Raw genomic sequence first — 17,583 nt, 5'->3', positions numbered from 1 at the left:
ACAGGGGGGAGGTGGGGGAGTGTGCAGGGAGGGCAGCTGTGTAGGAGCCTGAAGGTCTACACTGTGACAATCACACCGACCCTTGGCCCCAATCACTGCCTCTACAAGGAAAAAGGCAGTGCCACCAAAGTGTCAAGCTTTATTGTTCCTCTGCTCTGTCTACTTCCTGCTGTCCCAGGAGCCCGGCTGGCTGGGACTCTGAGCCCAGGTCCTGGGCCTCCCTTGCCCTTCCCAGCACATGCTGGAGCTCAGCTCGGGCCCGACACAAGCCCTTGGCCTCCTGCACGTGGAAGAGATAGAATGCACCCGCCCCCAGCACCAGTCCTACACTGGGGGTCCAGAGCAGTACAGCAACTTCCCTGATCTCTCCTCCAGCCGCCAGGGCACACAGCAACGCCAGGAGAAGAAGCCCTAGACCAATCACGTAGCCAGCGATGGTGGCCCACCAGCGACCTTGAGCCATGCCCTGGTCCAGTTCTGTCCAGGCCTCCCGTAGCACACTGATCAGCGGAGACCTCTCTGCTGGTCCTAGAACAAAGCGGGACAGGGGGGAGGGAGAGTGAGGGTCTGAGGGAGGGATGGGGCTGCCCCATGGGGAAGGGCCAAGGAAAAGGATGGGGCTGACTCACCATGGGTAGGGCTGGGGTTGTGCTGGGGGGGGCTGTGTCTCACACACAGAGTAGCCATCAGCGCCTCATGATCGGAGAGGGGGCTGCCGCCGTGAGGCTCGTGGCCTGTAGTAGTTCTGAGAGTCTTACAGAAGATGTATAGCCCAGACACCGCCTAGAAAAAGAGCCAGAGAGAAATTTCTGAGAGCGCCTTTCCCAGAGAACCAGTTCCTGGCTATCCCATTCTCCAGCCGCCACTGATAAAGACTAGACTAGTTGGACAAAGAATCAGCATAGGCTGATATGCCATGAAGAGAGACAGAGACTGAAGGCACATTGCAGGGAGACGTCTGACCTTATAAAGCACGTAGTCAATACGGATACCCAAGGGGAACTGCTCTAGCTCCTGCTGGTTGACGTAGCAGTTCTGCGGTACCATCGTACAGCCTTCTTCAGGGCCCTAGGTGAAGAGTGGGCTTGAATGAGGATGCAGGGGGAAGGAGGAAGGAGAGAGGCTGAGGGTGTAGGTGGGGAAATAATCAGGCAGGTCCTCACCTTGAAGTCCCGAGTCTCCAGATAGGCATCCTGCAGTCCCGTCCACTCCTTCAGCAGGCGGAAGCCCAGGTCCTTTGGGTGCAAGTTGAGGTCCCCACACAATAGAACCACATCAGCTTTCTTGGACGTGTGGCTGGGGGAACCAAGATGGTAAGGCAGGAACTCTTCCCTCACCAGCTCTGCCCTAAAAGTGGGGCCTTAGCCACCCTCAGTTCCTGGACCCCATCCCACTTCCCCTGTCAAGCCCAGGCTCACACACTGGATGAACTGGGCCAGTTCCCAAGCTTGGGCCACACGATGTGCTAGGTAGATGTCCTTCTGTCTATTGTACTCGGCATGGAGCTGAACAAGATAGAGGAGATAATTGCAGATGAGACTGAGGGTCCCAAGGGCAGGAGTAAATCAAGCTTGCATCTGTCACTTGGCACGCTGCTTGGTAAAATATGTGTGAACCTTGCCTACTGGCCTTGGGAGATCCTGCTGCCACGCCTCACCCCAAGGCAGCCTGGCTAAAGGAGGAGTCCCATCTTCTCCCTCCCAGGACCAGGACGCCTGTCCCAGCCTTAAGCACTGCCGCCCTCACTCACATGGGTCACGTAGGCGTTGAGCACCAATCCACCCAGACGGAGCACCAGCAGCCCCACGGCCTTCCCACAGAACCAGTCACCGTGGTGGATCTGTAGGCAGGCGGGGGCGGGAACTCAGGGCACTGCTACCCTCTTTCTGCCCATCCCCTGCAGCCCTAGGAAGGCCACCTCCTTTACCATGTGTCACAGGGCGGCGGGGTGGGGAAGGGACGTGGAAGAGGTCAGAGGTCAGGCTCACCATGTAGGGGTAGCCATTGAGGGTGAAGACGTGCTGGGTGAATTCCTGGATTGGGTGTTTGGAGAAGACACAGAGACCACTGCCAATGATGCCACTGAAAAGCCAAGTCCTAGTCAAGAGCCACAAAAGCAAGGAGAGAAATACCCAGCCCCCTCCCCCTCCCTCGTCTCCCAGCTCTTATCAGCTACTGTTTCTCCCTCTGCTGCTGGTACCACCCCAGATCAAAGCTCAAAGAGACGGCATTTACGTGGGCGGACAGGATGGCCTGATGATAAATCTGATGAGCTGAAGAGCTAGGTCTTCCTCATTCCACCTTCTCCTGCTCCCACACTCAGAAGAGAGGGCGCTGGGGCAGAGGGAGGCGGGCGCAGGAAGCACGGGGAAGGGCTGGCTGGCAGGGCCCAGGGCCTCCAGCTCTGAGATCAGGCTTCGGGGCCAGTGGGCTTCTCACCTCCTGAAGTAGTGTGCTGCTGGGTAGGCGGGGAGCAGCTTCTGCCTCAGGTACTGGAAGTCCTGCTCGCTCCACACCTGAGGGGAGGGGTGACGATACCTGCCGGTCCTTCCCCCAGGGCGGGAGCCCCCGCCCGCGCCCCAGCCGCCCCCACTCCCGCCGGGCTTCCACACCAGCTCCGCGCGGCCCCACCTCCTCCAGGAGAGCTAGGTCGAAGCTCTCCCTGTTCAGAAAGTCTCCCAGGCGCTTAACGCGGTCGGCCCGGTGCTTGCTCAGGTAGGGAATGCCCCTGAGGACGAAAAGCGCAGGGGAGGTGACGGCTGGGGCCAGGCGCGGGCCCCGGAGGTAGGGGTTGCCCCGCACCCCGAGGGTGTAGGGCAGGGGAGCGCCGTGGGCTGGCTGTGCGAAAGGCCTCCTGCCTCTGGCGAGGGGGACGGCGGCCCCAGACCCGGGTCGGCGGGCGCACTCACCAGCAGTTGAGGTTAAAGACCTTCAGTCGCAGGGAGAAGTTGGGCTTCATGGCAGGGACGCTCGGCGGCGCGGGACGGCTCGGCCTCCGCAGCGACGGTCGCGTTGGGGACAGCGGCGGGCGGGCGGCCTTCCCCGCGGGGAACCGCGCACAGGTGCTCGCCCTACTCCCGCTCTTCCGGGAAGGCCGCGGCCCCGAAGTGCCCGCGCCCGGGGACTGACTCCCGCGTTACCCGGGCAACCGGCCGGCTGGCCCCAACCTGGCTGCGCGGCAACCCGGAAAGGCGATCTGCGGTGAAATCAGGCGCTGACTGGAGGCGACTACCGCGCTGGAGGACCCTGGGCTTGGGGTCCCAGAGGAGGTCCGTGGATGGGGGGGGGCGGCGGCGGCGAACCACGCTGACGCACGCTAGGCGTGGGGTCCCTGTTCCTTTTCTCCGAAGCTCGTCGCTGGTGGCGGCCGCCCGCGCGCCCTCTCCAGCCTCTCGAACGCCTCAACAGCAACAGGCACAAAGTTGAGGAAAGGGCGGACCTTCGCCGACCGCCCCGCCCCCGGCCCCTTCCTTCCGGCGAGCGGCGGGGGCGGGGCCGCGCGGTTGCCCTGGCGACGCGCTCTGTTTGTGAGCCGAGGAGTCCTTGCGCGCAGCCATGGCGAGCAGCTCGCAGACGCCGCCCGAGCAGCCGCTGCAGGTGAAGGTGGTGGGGCTCTTCAAAAGCTCCAGCTTTCAAATTGCGAAGAGCGCCGCTGAGGTAACCGCGAAGAAACCACAAGGGCGGGAAGGCCCGTCCGGCTTCCGAGTCGTGCGCCTCCTGGTGGCGGGGGTCGAGGTTCAGGGAGGGGATGTCCCGGCCGGGGTGGGCTGTCTCTGGATGGATATCTGCGTGCAGAGGGCGAGGGCCGGTCCAGGCGGGAGTTACACTTCGAGAAGGGCTACCTTTAAAGAGAGATCCGAGCGAAGGAATCGTTCAGAACCTTTTTGGGAATAACACACATTTTATCCCACGTTAATTTTTTTTTTTTTTGCGGCACGCGGGCCTTCCTACGTTAATTTTTAACTGAAATTATAGATTTTAAAACTTTGTGAAAAAAATGTTACCATATAACTAGCTGATTGTTTTACAAACTCCTTTCCCAAGTGATTTTTGAAAACTATTCATTCGGGGAGGGTTTTTGTTGTTTTTCTTTAAAGTTTCTATAGCAGTCACTGCATTCCAGTTGAATTAGGTGCTTATGGGATTTCTTAACAAATGACCCACAAGTGCTTTGGAGACTACAGACATTTCTTTGTAAACATGCAGAACAATGTAAAATGAAAAACACTTTAAGTAACTGGAAGAATTAGGCCAGGTCAGTAATGCCGCAGCATTCCTACAACCCGAATGCAGGAGAAATGTAGAAGTGTATAAAATGTTGAAATGTAAAATTCAGCACTTCTTTGGGGTTTGCTCCAGAAATGCTGTTGTAAGATTATGCCAAGCTTCTCTCCTTCAAAACCCCAATAGGCTCCAGGACAATGCCTTATTCATGTCTGTACCTCCCAAAGTACCCAGCTGGATACTTGAAACAAAATGTTCCCAAATAGAATTAATCTTAAGAAATTCCTAACTTCTTACCTGCTCCAAGTCCACAGAGTTACAGTCTGAATTTAAATCAAGTCAGGAAATAGTGACTAATTTGTGAAATAGGTAAAGTTTACATTAAGATGAAGAGAACAAGTGATAAGAAGTCTGTGAAAATGATACATGGATCATTAAAAGAAGTAGAAATTATGGACTGTGTTAGCTGGGCTGATAGGATCAGCAAAGTTATATGGCTCAAATTGTATTTAATAAGTGTGAGGGATTTTTTTTCTCTTGTTTTTCTTAGCTCCTTTTCTGAAGGCATATGTTTTCTCCACACTGTAGAGAAGACGTTGGCATATTTTTTTTCTGTAAAGTCCACATATAAAATTATTAGGCCTTTGGAACCATAGGTTCTCAGTCATGACTACTCAACTGTGTCCTTGTGCAAAAGCAGCCACAGACAGTATGTAAATGAATGGTGGTTTTCCAATAAAACTTTTATTATGGACACTGAAATTGGACTTGCATATAATTTCACAGGACATGAAATGATTCTTCTTGTGATTCTTTTTCAACTGTTTAAAAATCTAAAAATTATTCTTAGTTCTCAAGTCTTACCAAAACAGGCAGTGGTCCAGCTTTGGCCTGCTGGCCACAGTTTGCCAACCCCTGTTGCAGAGGACACTAAGTCAAGCAAACAATGTCTTTATTATATTAATAATGTTAATTTTCACTTTCTTAAGTTTTGCCTACCATAGCTCTATTTGAATATGAAAATATATGAATGTAAATTCAGTTAGTTCTGTTAATAAAGGATCCTTGAATATATTTCCAACATGATCACTTGTGAGCAATCCCTGATGCCTAATTAACTGAAAGATTTAGATTTATAAAGAGTATTACATAATGTAGTCCCTTCTGGAACAAATTATGAAGAAAGCATGATTAAGTATGCTTAATTTGAAAACTATTGGGCTTATTAGTTATTCCAGATGGTCCCTCAGAAACAGCAGTCATCCTGTACGACTGCCTCAGACAGAGCACAGACGCTGGAATTGAGAAAAAGGACACATCAGCTGTTGGTTGGGTACAGCAGACTAAGAAGGAAATGGCCAGATTGCTGTTGCCCTCTTCTGCTACCCCTGGTCCCAAAGCAGGGTACACTCACATCCTGGCTTTCTCCCCCTTGGACTGTCCACCCTGTGTGAAGCACGCCAAGTCAGTGTCCCCTTAGACCACAACAGAAGTGGCCAGATGACACTTTTCCCTTGTTGGTCCATTTACTTCTCAGACTTGCTCAGAAAGGTGATGCCTAACTGTTACTGCCTCAACTGTCTTCCCTTGCTTTAGGAGGAGGCAAAGTGTAACATAACAGGAACCAAAACTTTTTTTTTTGACAGATGTTGTTAACCAGTAAGAATTTTCTCTGATTCATATAGACAAAACAAAATACATTAAGTCAATACATGCTTAATGTCTAGACCAAAACACATTTAATATTTACTTCTCTTTTTCCCAAGGGGTATAACCACAACAATATCCTTTTGGTCATTCTCCATATGTCAGTGAATTAAAGCAATAACATTTATTTTAGTTAAAAGTATCCATAGAGTGGCTTCCCTGGTGGCGCAGTGGTTGAGAGTCCGCCTGCTGATGCAGGGGACACGGGTTCGTGCCCCGGTCCAGGAGGATCCCACATGCCGCGGAGCGGCTGGGCCCGTGAGCCATGGCCGCTGAGCCTGCGCGTCTGGAGCCTGTGCTCCGCAACGGGAGAGGCCACAACAATGAGAGGCCCGTGTACCGCAAAAAAAAAAAAAAAAAAAAAGTATCCATAGATCCACTGAGGTTTAGTAAGAGTTTAATTTAGGGAAAAACTGGTCCTAAAAGAACATGGCAGGTCACAAAACTATTGGCATAAACTCACTTGTACATTTGTTTATGCAGTTGCTATGTGTGGATGGTCCACTATGTACCAAATACTGAGGCCAGTGGGAAACTAAGACATAGTCTTTGCCCTCAAGGAGCTTATTCTCTTCAGATGAGAGATCAATTAGTATGGACTGGGGAGGGACTTACTGGAGGTAAGCACAGGGGCCTCTGGGAGCTGGCGAGGGGTATCTAAGCCAGACTGTGGCTTGGGTGTATGTTGCATAAAACTTCCTGAAGACCCCATAAAAACTGGGGGGAATGATTTCTACTTTAAAAGAGAACTTACTCTAAAATAATTATTCTATTTTGAAACCTAGAGTCTGAAGAGTAATTATCCATCCAAATTTGAAGACCCTATAATAGTTCCTGTTCAAGAATTTGCATGGGATCAATATCTACAGGAGAAAAAAAGGGTAAAGGATATTTGGGGTGTGGGAAATGAGCCAAGTTTTGCCTGATTTATTTACATATGCATTGGTTTGGAAAAACTGAAGCAGTAATTTTGATACAACTAGATTTTATTTCTCTAAATTACGTACTTTTCCTAAATTATTTCAGTCATTTTACCCAGCTGATTTTAAGAAAGAGTCAAACATTTACAGAATTTTCTTTTGGAAAGCATGTGATAAAGGTAAGTTTTAAACTCTCAGTGCTGCTATTTACTCCTGCCGATGGCTACCTCTCTTTCCCGGCATATCACTTACTCATACTTCCTGTGACACCCGGGCACTCAGGTTACTGTGGCCTGGCACTCTTTTTGGTCCTAACTCTGGAAGGTTTCAGTGGTGTCCAGCACAGATATAGCAGGGGAGCATGTAGGGTTGCCTAGGGGAGCTCTGATGGTAGGCGCCAACTTCCCACAGGGTAGCCGTGTCCTAATGGACGCTTCCTTCTCTGCATTCTCCCCCCTAACAGTACCCTTGGAGAACTCCAGACCCTAAGGCTGGCAGAGCTTATCCAGGGATGGCAGATTGGTTTCCTCTTGGGTGCCATCCCTGATTAACTGGTAGTGCTGCCTGGAACATGTGGCATCCTGGCTCAGATACAGCTCACGTTGGGGGGCAGACTAGAATGGGTACGGCTCCTGCTTGTCACCCTTGGCCTAGTCCTGTGGAGAGTCCCAGTCCTGGCTTCCCTGCCCAACCGCATCTCTCAGTGGCTGAGGAGATCCCATTTCCCCTGACCAGAGCAGTTTTGATTGTCCTGTGCTAGATTGCACAAGGATGTCCTGTGATTTACCATGCAGATGGTGCTGCTTTACTTCACTCTCTGCTCAGTCACATGAACGGTGCAAGACTGAGTCAGGAATACCGTATGTTAAGTCTCATACCATTTTCACAGCCACAGTACATTTTCATTATATAATTCAAACAGAACCATAACAAACACTTACCTATGGTGCTTATTATATGCCAGGCACTATTCTAATGACTTCTATAAATATTAACTCTAATCATTACAACAACTAGGGTGACCAGTGGTCCTGGTTTGCCTGGATCTGAGGGGTTTGCTGGAATGCACGAATTTCAATGCTAAAGCTGGGACGGTCCTAGGCAAATTCAGACAGTTGGGCACCCTAACGTAAAACAATATGTTTTTCTTCATTTTTATCATCAAACTTCCTAAACTGCCTATGGTATCGTGCTCTCCACCTACAGGAGAGCCATGATTTCATGCTTCGTGGTTTGCACCCACTCCTCTTCCGTATTCCCACCATACTCTGAAACACTGGTGTGGATTCCATTCTGCAGTTTCTGACCCTTGTCAGCCTGAGTTGCTAACCTTGAGCTGTTTTGTGTTCTCTTCCTTCTGCTTTTCTCATGGGGCCTGAATGAGGCTTCCTAGGTCATCAGTACTGCTTCTTCCCACATATCCTTAACTCCTGTCTTTCTTTTCTTCCTTCCCCCTCCTTCATCTCCTGGATACTTGCCACCTTAACCTCTTCTTCCTCTTCAGGCCAGCTTTTTGTTCTCCTTTCACATAAGCATTGTCTTATGTTATACATAGTGCTTCTTAGCACATTTGAGGTTAGTTTGCACTGGCCTCAGTGCCTCAGTATAATGTAATGCCAACCATGAGGGATGGCTTCAGACCCTTTGGGAAGGCCCTTTTTCCCCCTCCAAAAAAAGGCAACATCATACATCTTAGTGCTGGAAAGCCCTAGAAAACATCGGGTCCAGCCTGCTATCTTAAGGCAGGCGATGAGGGCTCCTCATGTATAGAAGACACCCAGACAAGGCACGTAATTTTCAGCCTCCGAATAAAGTGTACCTGCTACTGCATTTCTCCTACCAGGCTAGCTAAAATATCCACAATTAAACTTTCCCTTCCCTTTTTAAAGTTTTGTGTCCTGTAAAATGTGAGAACCCTGATGAGTTTCAACATTCCAGGGAGTACTGACCCATAGGCTCAGCGATTGACAGTTCAGCATGAACAAGTTTAGGAAGTGAGGAATCTGAAGCGAGCTCCTCCTGAGAGAAGAGCGGGGAATGGAGCACGCTGGCAGCTGAAGGCAAACGGTTCCCCAAACCGGCGTTTCTCCAAGTGCGGTCTCCAGACCAGCCGCAGCAGCAGCGTCCCATGGGATGTTGTTAGAAATGCAGATTCTCGGGCCCCACCCCAGAATCAGAAACTTGGGGTGGGGCTCAGGAAACTAATTCTGACTGCCCACTAAAATTGGAGAACAGCTGTCCCAGATGATGCATGGCTTTGCCAGGACTGGCACCGGGTAATAACAAACCAGATCTACTCCGAGGCCACATTATTCAGTGGCCACACACTGAGGTTTAGGAGGTTGGCTGGCAGTGCTGTATGGATAAAAACACCAATGCACTTCATTCTTAGGGGCTTAGGGCTTAAAAGTGTTAAGGAGGGACTTCCCTGGTGGTCCAGTGGTTAAGACTCTGCACCTCCACTGCAGGGGGCACAGGTTTGATGCCTGGTCGGGGAACTAAGATCCCACATGCTGCGTAACCAAAAAATAAATAAATAAATTACTTGAGTTAAAAAAAAAAATTGTTATGGAAGGTGAGTTCTCTTCCTCACGGCCCCTGGTGTGCCCCGCAAACTGCTGCTGGCCCTCAGGAGGCATTTCCTCACCTGGTCTGATTTCCCTCCATCAAAAAAGCGTTCTTTCCATCCTTCCCATTGAAAACCATGTCTTATTTAGGACCCCTAACTAACTATGCCTACAGTAAAATGTGCTTCAGAAATGAAGCTAAAAGATTGCATTTTGTTTTCAAATTAATATAACAAGTATGCTATGCACACAGACTTCTTTACCAGATTACCATCTATTTTCTAAGATCGTACCATTTTAAAGATCACTGTTAGGTCATTCTTTGATTTCAACACCATCAGAGTCTTGAAAATGTTCTTAAATTCCCTTTGAGAGCAAAATTCTGAAAGACGGCAAAAAATATATTTTAAAGATTCAGTCCTAGGGTTGATTCAAGCTCTGGCTTGTGGGTTTAGCTAAGTTCCCCCCCCATCCCTACCCCCAACCCCCACTACATTTTTTTGGTCCTTTTCCTTTACAGGAACTTAAGAAAGAAATCTGGGAATATTCTTCCTATGTGATGTGTTTTATTAACGATCAGCTCCTGGGTGATGCACTTGATCTTCAGAAATGGGCCCACAAAGTGTGGGATATAGTTGATTTTAAGCCTCCTGCACTTTACGAAGCACTTACTATGGATTATTCTGCCAAATTCTTAAGAGACACGAAGGCAAGTTGCACTAATTTTTTAAAGGAGAATAGTGGAATCTTTGAGCATTTACATTGATTGACCATTAATTACTGATAACCTAGCAAAGGGAATATAAAAGAGTAAGAGACTAGGTTAAGTTCTCAATGACCTTATGATCCAGTTGCAAAGGATTCATGGCAGGGTTTGGCTTGGTGGTGTGTAAAGCAAGCCTATCTCACAGCAGGCAGATGGCACCGGGAGAAGATCATCCCTGTTCAAACATTTCTACTCCCAGCTAGAAGCGTATATGCATTAATTATCATCTATTTAAAAATATTAAGACCTTCCCCCTCAGAGAAGGTCAAGCCTATCCTTCATTCACCTTTAGCATGAAATATTTTAATTAATACTTTCTAACACCTAAGTGACAGCTACTGCACTAGAGAATGGCAAGTTTGAGAAGGTGATGTTTTAAAGCATGACACATAGTTGTCAAGAGCAGGACTAGACAAGCTATGGCACTGGGGAGGTTTCCAATGGCAGAGGACAGCTAGGAAGCGTGAGGTCCAGAGAGCAAGAGACAGCCATCAGGGTGGAATGGCAATAGAGGTAAAAGTATGTAATTTTGCTCAGAAACCTTGTAGCCAACAGCTACCACATGCTGAAAATTATTTCACGCCCATGGTGGCCTGTGCCTACATAAAGACCCAGTGCTAGGATCTGAGTTGTGCAAAGGCAAAGACCTTGTCTCGTTCACCCTTGTTCAACCACTGACTTGAACAGAATCTGAAACACTGGAGGTGCTCAGTGAATATTTTGTTGAATAAACAATGCACTTGGAAAATGCTTGAAACTCTAGGGTGTGGGGAGGAAGTTAACATTCATAGCAGTTCATTCCCAAAGGGTCAAGAGTCTAGAAGTACATGGTGTACTCTGGGAATGGCAGGGGACAGCAGGGAGGCCAGAATTAGTGGGAAACGACACTGGGAAAATGAGAATCAGTCAGGATTCTTGGTGCCAGCAGTACCAAGCTGTTCTAACTAACTTGAGGAGAAAAAGTATGTATTAAAAGGATGTTGGGGGGGCTTCCCTGGTGGCTCAGTGGTTGAGAGTCCGCCTGCCGATGCAGGGAACACAGGTTCGTGCCCCAGTCTGGGAAGATCCCACATGCCGCGGAGCGGCTGGGCCCGTGAGCCATGGCCGCTGAGCCTGCATGTCCAGAGCCTGTGCTCCGCAACGGGAGAGGCCACAACAGTGAGAGGCCCACATACTGCAAAAAAAAAAAAAAAAAAAAGGATGTTGGTAACCTCACAATTGACAGGAAAGCTGGAGAACCAGCTTTGGAAAGCAGGCAGGAACCAAGGGAGACCTGGCAGCAGGAAAACATGGCCAGAGTCATGCCCCAGGAATGTGCAGCCAGGATGCTGCCATGGGTGCCCAATGGCCCTAATGCTGCCTTCACCGAGCATAACTTCTCAGCTCTCCTTGGGTCTTTGTCACTTCCTAGACATCTAAGGCCCCGGGCAGGAGCACCTGACTAGTTGAGCCCAGGTTATATCCCCACACCCTGGCTCACACGTAGCGGGGAAAGAGAGGAGGTTCTCCGGAGGCTGGTGCAACCTTGTGAGGAGTTTCTCAAATAGGAAAGGTGCTTAGATGTTTAAAAAAAACAAACAACAAACAAACCCCAAAACCAGATCCACTAGAGAAAGGTTGAACTTACTGTCCACTCTTAACCAGTTAGTTAGATTTCATCCAGAAGGAAGTAAGCCAACAGAACTTTTCATCAAGAGTATGACAACATCTTCTTTGGTGTTTCGGAAAAAATTTTAGGGCTGTGACCAAACAGGGTACAGTGGGGAAAGCTTGGTGGCAGGGCGGCCATTTGGAAATCTGCTATAATAGTGTGAGCTAGAAATAATGACAGCCTGAATTAATTAGTGGCAGTAAGGAGAGAGGACCCAGATTCCGGAGAAAATCCTTGGATTTTTTGCACAGAGGCTAGATTTTTTGTGCTGAGTAAAACCCAGGGACTTGTTTACTTCTGGTTTGGAACGATATAGCAGACAATTAGGTTTGGCTGCTAGGTGACATTATCTTGTGTCACAGTCACTCTCTTTTCATTAGAATTTTTAGAATTATCTACTCTTAACAACCACATAAAGATAATATATTGATGCCCAGGGAAGTTTAATGATGTCTGAATGCACTCACTCACTTCAGAAATCAATTATGACTTGCAATATGTCCTTTTTCCTCCTAAGCCTATGAAGTTTACTATGCCTCTTATTCTAAAGTTATAATATTCTTTTATAATTAAGAACTTGTAGTACAGAAGCTTAGAGGCACAAACAATTAATTATAATAAGTATGGATGTAATACTTCATTCCTGGATGCCAGATATTACAATACTATTTCAGTCTTTTAATTTAAAAAAAAGCTTAGAGCGACATAAAATAATGATAGTGATACAACTAAAAGTGATTTCATTTATGCCTCCTAGACTCTTAAGAAATAGGGCAGGGCAAATTATGTACTTGTTAAATCAGGCAGCATTTTTATATATGAGAATGGTGCCTAAGAGTTGAAATGTATTCCATTAGATGTGTTCTGCTCCCTAAATGAATGCTACTGTGATGGACAACAGTGTTTTCACTTTGATGCCTCTTTGTAGGGCTAGACAAGGGCTCACAAATGTTAGTTGTCTCTACCAGAAAGTATGTCAATTGAAAACAAGAGCTGGGGGTATCTGGGAGTATGAGGTCATGAATGAAATAACTCAAAAGCACATCATCCTCTCTTTCCTACCCCTGGTATGGTACCTCCTATTCATATAGTGGCCTTATTTTCCTGCTCAGAAAGACTATGGCCTGGCTCTGCTCAGCTAATCTGTGCAGTCTCTGAAAATCCAGAACACACAGTAACCAAATCCATGGGCTCATGTTGGATCTTTTCCCAGAATTACTCAGGAAAGAAAAGAATTCCCAGTCTGCTGCTTTTTCCAGAGGGAATGACCAGTGTTCCTTTCCACACCCAGTTTGTGATGCAGTGGATATATAGGCCATGTGCTGTCAGTCTTGTGTGATAGGTTAATGTGATTCAGAGCTTTACCACTTAAGGGTTTTAAAAAGCATGTTATTTAGGTAGTAAAATTTTGGTATAATGAAACAAACATCCTTAAGTCATTCTTTTAATTTTGCTGTTACATTATCTACTGTTAATGCTGTCAATCATCTTATCACTGAAAACATTATTCTATTATATTTTTGGTCATTTCTAAAACTTTCTGCTAAAACACTGACCTGCATTACCTTCTTCTCTCTAATTTTAATAGCATGATTTTGTGTTCTTGGACATTTCTATTGATTTTTATCCAATCGGAAGATTGATTTTTGAGGTAAGAGGTTTTTGGTTGTTGTTTTTTAATAAGTTGGGGGGAGTGACAATCTCTGTCAAAATGTTAAGTTTTTAATCTATGAAACCTTTTCTCTTTATTTTTAGCTGTATTGTGATGCATGTCCCAAAACATGTAAAAATTTTCAGATCCTGTGCACAGGAAAAGCAGGGTTTTCCCAAAGTGGCATCAGGCTACATTACACAGGTTCCATTTTTCATCGAGTGGTACGGAATGGTTGGATACAAGGAGGAGGTGAGTTTAAAAGCTTAAATACAACTTAGTTGCAACATTAAATCAAAATGTCCAAACTTTTGTTTATCTGCCTTTGTGAAATTCATACAGAATTAGATATATTTAATAGTAGATGTTACATATATATTTAAAGGATGTTTTATATGGCCAAATGATGAATTAAGATATTCATACTTTTTAAAAAAATTCCCTGATTTTTAAAATAAACAAATCTAAAGTGTGTCACCAGGAATATTCCAGGTTAAAAAGTAATACAAGCAAGTAGGATAGAGCAGAAGCAAGAAGAACTACAATCCTGCAGCCTGTGGAACGAAAACCACATTCACAGAAAGATAGACAAGATGAAAAGGCAGAGGACTATGTACCAGATGAAGGAACAAGATAAAACCCCAGAAAAACAACTAAATGAAGTGGAGATAGGCAACCTTCCAGAAAAAGAATTCAGAATAATGATAGTTAAGATGATCCAGGACCTCAGAAAAAGAATGGAGGCAAAGATCGAGAAGGTGAAAGAAATGTTTAACAAAGACCTGACCTAGAAGAATTAAAGAACAAACAAACAGAGATGAACAATACAGTAACTGAAATAAAAAATACACTAGAAGGAATCAGTAGAAGAATAACTGAGGCAGAAGAACGGGTAAGTGACCTGGAAGACAGAATGCTGGAATTCACTGCCGTGAAACAGAATAAAGAAAAAAGAATGAAAAGAAATGAAGACCAAGAGACCTCTGGGACAACATTAAATGCAACAACATTCACATTATAGGGGGTCCCAGAAGGAGAAGAGAGAGAGAAAGGACCTGAGAAAATATGTGAAGAGATTATAGTCGAAAACTTCAGTAACATGGGAAAGAAAATAGCCACCCAAGTCCAGGAAGTACAGAGAGTCCCAGGTAGAATACACTCAAGGAGAAACATGCCAAGACACATAGTAATCAAATTGACAAAAATTAAAGACAAAGAAAAATTATTAAAAGCAACAAGGGAAAAACGACAACATACAAGGGAACTCCCATAAGGTTAACAGCTGATTTCTCAGCAGAAACTCTACGAACCAGAAGGGAGTGGCATGATATATTTAAAATGATGAAAGGGAAGAACCTACAACAAGATTACTCTACACTGGCAAAGATCTCATTCAGATTTGATGGAGAAATCAAAAGCTTTACAGACAAGCAAAAGTTAAGAAAATTCAGCACCACCAAACCAGCTCTACAACAAATGCTAAAGGAACTTCCCTAAGTAGGAAACACAAGAGAAGAAAAGGACCTACAAAAACAAACCCAAAACAATTAAGAAAACAGTAACAGGAACATACATATTGATAATTACCTTAAATGTGAATGGATTAAATGCTCCAACCAAAAGACACAGGCTTGCTGAATGGATACAAAAACAAGACCTGTATATATGCTGTCTACAAGAGACCCACTTCAGACCTAGGGACATATACATATTGAAAGTGAGGGGATGGAAAAAGATATTCCATGCAAATGGAAATCAAAAGAAAGCTGGAGTAGAAATACTCGTATCAGATAAAATACACTTTAAAATAAAGAATGTTACAAGAGACAAAGAAGGACACTACATAATGATCAAGGGATCAATCCAAGAAGATACAACAATTATAAATGTATATGCACCCAACATAGGAACACCTCAATATATAAGGCAAATGCTAACAGCTTTAAAAGAGGAAATCAACAGTAAAACAATAATAGTGGGGGACTTTAATACCTCACTTACAGCAATGGACAGATCATCCAGACAGAAAATTAATAAGGAAACACAAGCTTTAAATGACAAAATACACCAGATAGATTTAATTGATATTTATAGGACATTCCATCCGAAAACAGCACATTACGCTTTCTTCTCAAGTGCACACGGAACATTCTCTAGGATAGATCACATCTTGGGTCACAAATCAAGCCTCAGTAAATTTGAGAAAATTGAAATCGTATCAAGCATCTTTTCCAACCACAACACTATAAGATTAGAAATCAGTTTCAGGGAAAAAAATGTAAAAAACACAAACACATGGAGGCTAAACAATACATTACTAAATAACCAAGAGATCATTGAAGAAATCAAAGAGGAAATCAAAAAATACCTAGAGACAAATGACAATGAAAACATGATGATCCAAAACCTATGGGATGCAGCAAAAGCAGTTCTAAGACAGAAATTTATAGCGATGCAATCCTACCTCAAGAAACAAGAAAAATCTCAAATAAACAATCTAACCTTACACCTAAAGGAACCTGAGAAAGAACAACAAACAAAAGCCAAAGTTAGTAGAAGGAAAGAAATCATAAAGATCAGAGCAGAAATAAATGAAATAGAAACAAAGAAAACAATAGCAAAGATCAATAAAACTAAAAGCTGGTTGAGAAGATAAACAAAATTGATACACCTTTAGCCAGACTCATCAAGAAAAAGAGGGAGAGGACTCAAATCAGTAAAATTAGAAATGAAAAAGGAGAAGTTACAATGGACACCACAGAAATACAAAGCATCATAAGAGACTACTACAAGCAACTCTATGCCAATAAAATGGACAACCTGGGAGAAATGGACAAATTCTTAGAAAAGTATACCCTTCCAAGACTGAACCAGGAAGAAATAGAAAACACGAACAGACCAATCACAAGTAATTAAATTGAACCTGTGATTAAAAATCTTCCAAAAAACAAAAGTCCAGGACCAGATGGCATCACAGGTGAATTCTATCAAACATTTAGAGAAGAGCTAACACCCATCCTTCTCAAACTTTTCCAAAAAACTGCAGAGGAAGGAATACTCCCAAACTCATTCTACAAGGCCACCATCACCCTGATACCAAAACCAGACAAAGATACTACAAAAAAAGAAAATTACAGAATAATATCACTGATAAATACAGATGCAAAACTCCTCAGCAAAATACTAGCAAACAGAATCCAACAACACATTAAAAGGATCATACACCATGATAAAGTGGGATTTATCTCAGGGATGCAAGGATTCTTCAATATATGCAAATCAATCAATGTAATACACCATATTAACAAATTGAAGAATAAAAACCATATGATCATCTCAATAGATGCAGAAAAAGCTTTTGTCAAAATTCAGCACACATTTATGATAAAAACTCTCCAGAAAGTGGGCATAGAGGGAACCTACCTCAACGTAATAAAGGCCATATATGACAAACCCACAGCAAACATCATTCTCAATGGTGAAAAACTGAAAGCATTTCCTCTAAGATCAGGAACAAGACAAGGATGTCCACTCTCACCACTATTATTCAGCATAGTTTTGGAAGTCCAGCTACGGCAATCAGAGAAGAAAAAGAAATAAAAGGAATACAAATTGGAAAAGAAGAAGTAAAACTGTCACTGTTTGCAGATGACATTATACTATACATAGAGAATCCTAAAGATGCCACCAGAAAACTACTAGAGCTATTCAGTGAATTTGGTAAATTTGCAGGATACAAAATTAATGCACAGAAATCTCTTGCATTCCTATACACTAACAATGAAAGATCAGAAGGAGAAATTGAGGAAACAATCCCATTCACCATTGCAACAAGAAGAATAAAATACCAAGGAATAAACCTACCTAAGGAGGTAAAAGACCTGTACTCAGAAAACTATAAGACAGTAATGAAAGAAATCAAAGATGACACAAACAGATGGAGAGATATACCATGCTCTAGGATTGGAAGAATCAATATTGTGAAAATGACTCTACTACACAAAGCAATCTACATATTCAATGCAATCCCTGTCAAATTACCAATGGCATTTTTTACAGAACTAGAACAAAAAAGCTTAAAATTTGTATGGAAACAC

The 17,583-nt window shown here is 44.8% G+C and overlaps 2 protein-coding genes and 1 long non-coding RNA gene across 6 annotated transcripts in view; 1 reads left to right on the top strand and 2 right to left on the bottom strand.

The window, feature by feature from the left end:
• Positions 1-8: 8 nt before the first annotated feature.
• SMPD2 (sphingomyelin phosphodiesterase 2) lies at positions 9-3,506 on the bottom strand. Its single transcript, XM_079939851.1, has 10 exons — positions 2,910-3,506; positions 2,632-2,728; positions 2,440-2,516; positions 1,989-2,082; positions 1,751-1,840; positions 1,423-1,505; positions 1,164-1,296; positions 964-1,068; positions 630-783; positions 9-528 (listed from the first exon to the last, which is right to left on the bottom strand). The coding sequence occupies exons 1-10, from the start codon at positions 2,957-2,959 to the stop codon at positions 140-142; spliced, it is 1,272 nt and encodes a 423-aa protein (XP_079795977.1). The 5' UTR covers positions 2,960-3,506; the 3' UTR covers positions 9-139.
• A 36-nt stretch (positions 3,507-3,542) lies between these two features.
• Positions 3,543-17,583, top strand: part of PPIL6 (peptidylprolyl isomerase like 6) — a 34,682-nt gene continuing 20,641 nt past the window's right edge. For 3 of the 4 annotated variants that reach the window (XM_079939852.1, XM_079939855.1, XM_079939854.1), the window contains exons 1-5: positions 3,543-3,657; positions 6,717-6,812; positions 9,939-10,127; positions 13,424-13,486; positions 13,591-13,738. In XM_079939852.1, coding sequence (XP_079795978.1) covers positions 3,556-3,657; positions 6,717-6,812; positions 9,939-10,127; positions 13,424-13,486; positions 13,591-13,738 — 598 coding nt within the window. In that variant the 5' untranslated portion in view covers positions 3,543-3,555. The remainder of the gene's footprint in view (positions 3,658-6,716; positions 6,813-9,938; positions 10,128-13,423; positions 13,487-13,590; positions 13,739-17,583) is intronic. The other variant, XM_079939853.1, reaches the window with a different exon arrangement.
• The window catches only part of LOC307195616, a 41,283-nt gene continuing 27,479 nt past the window's right edge, over positions 3,780-17,583 (bottom strand). Inside the window, exon 3 of the long non-coding RNA XR_013830894.1 lies at positions 3,780-3,842. This is a non-coding gene — a long non-coding RNA (uncharacterized lncRNA). The remainder of the gene's footprint in view (positions 3,843-17,583) is intronic.

Source organism: Stenella coeruleoalba, assembly GCF_951394435.1.
Source record: "Stenella coeruleoalba genome assembly, chromosome: 12".
NCBI classification, from domain to species: domain Eukaryota; kingdom Metazoa; phylum Chordata; class Mammalia; order Artiodactyla; family Delphinidae; genus Stenella; species Stenella coeruleoalba.
This window is presented reverse-complemented; position numbering and strand designations above follow the sequence as displayed.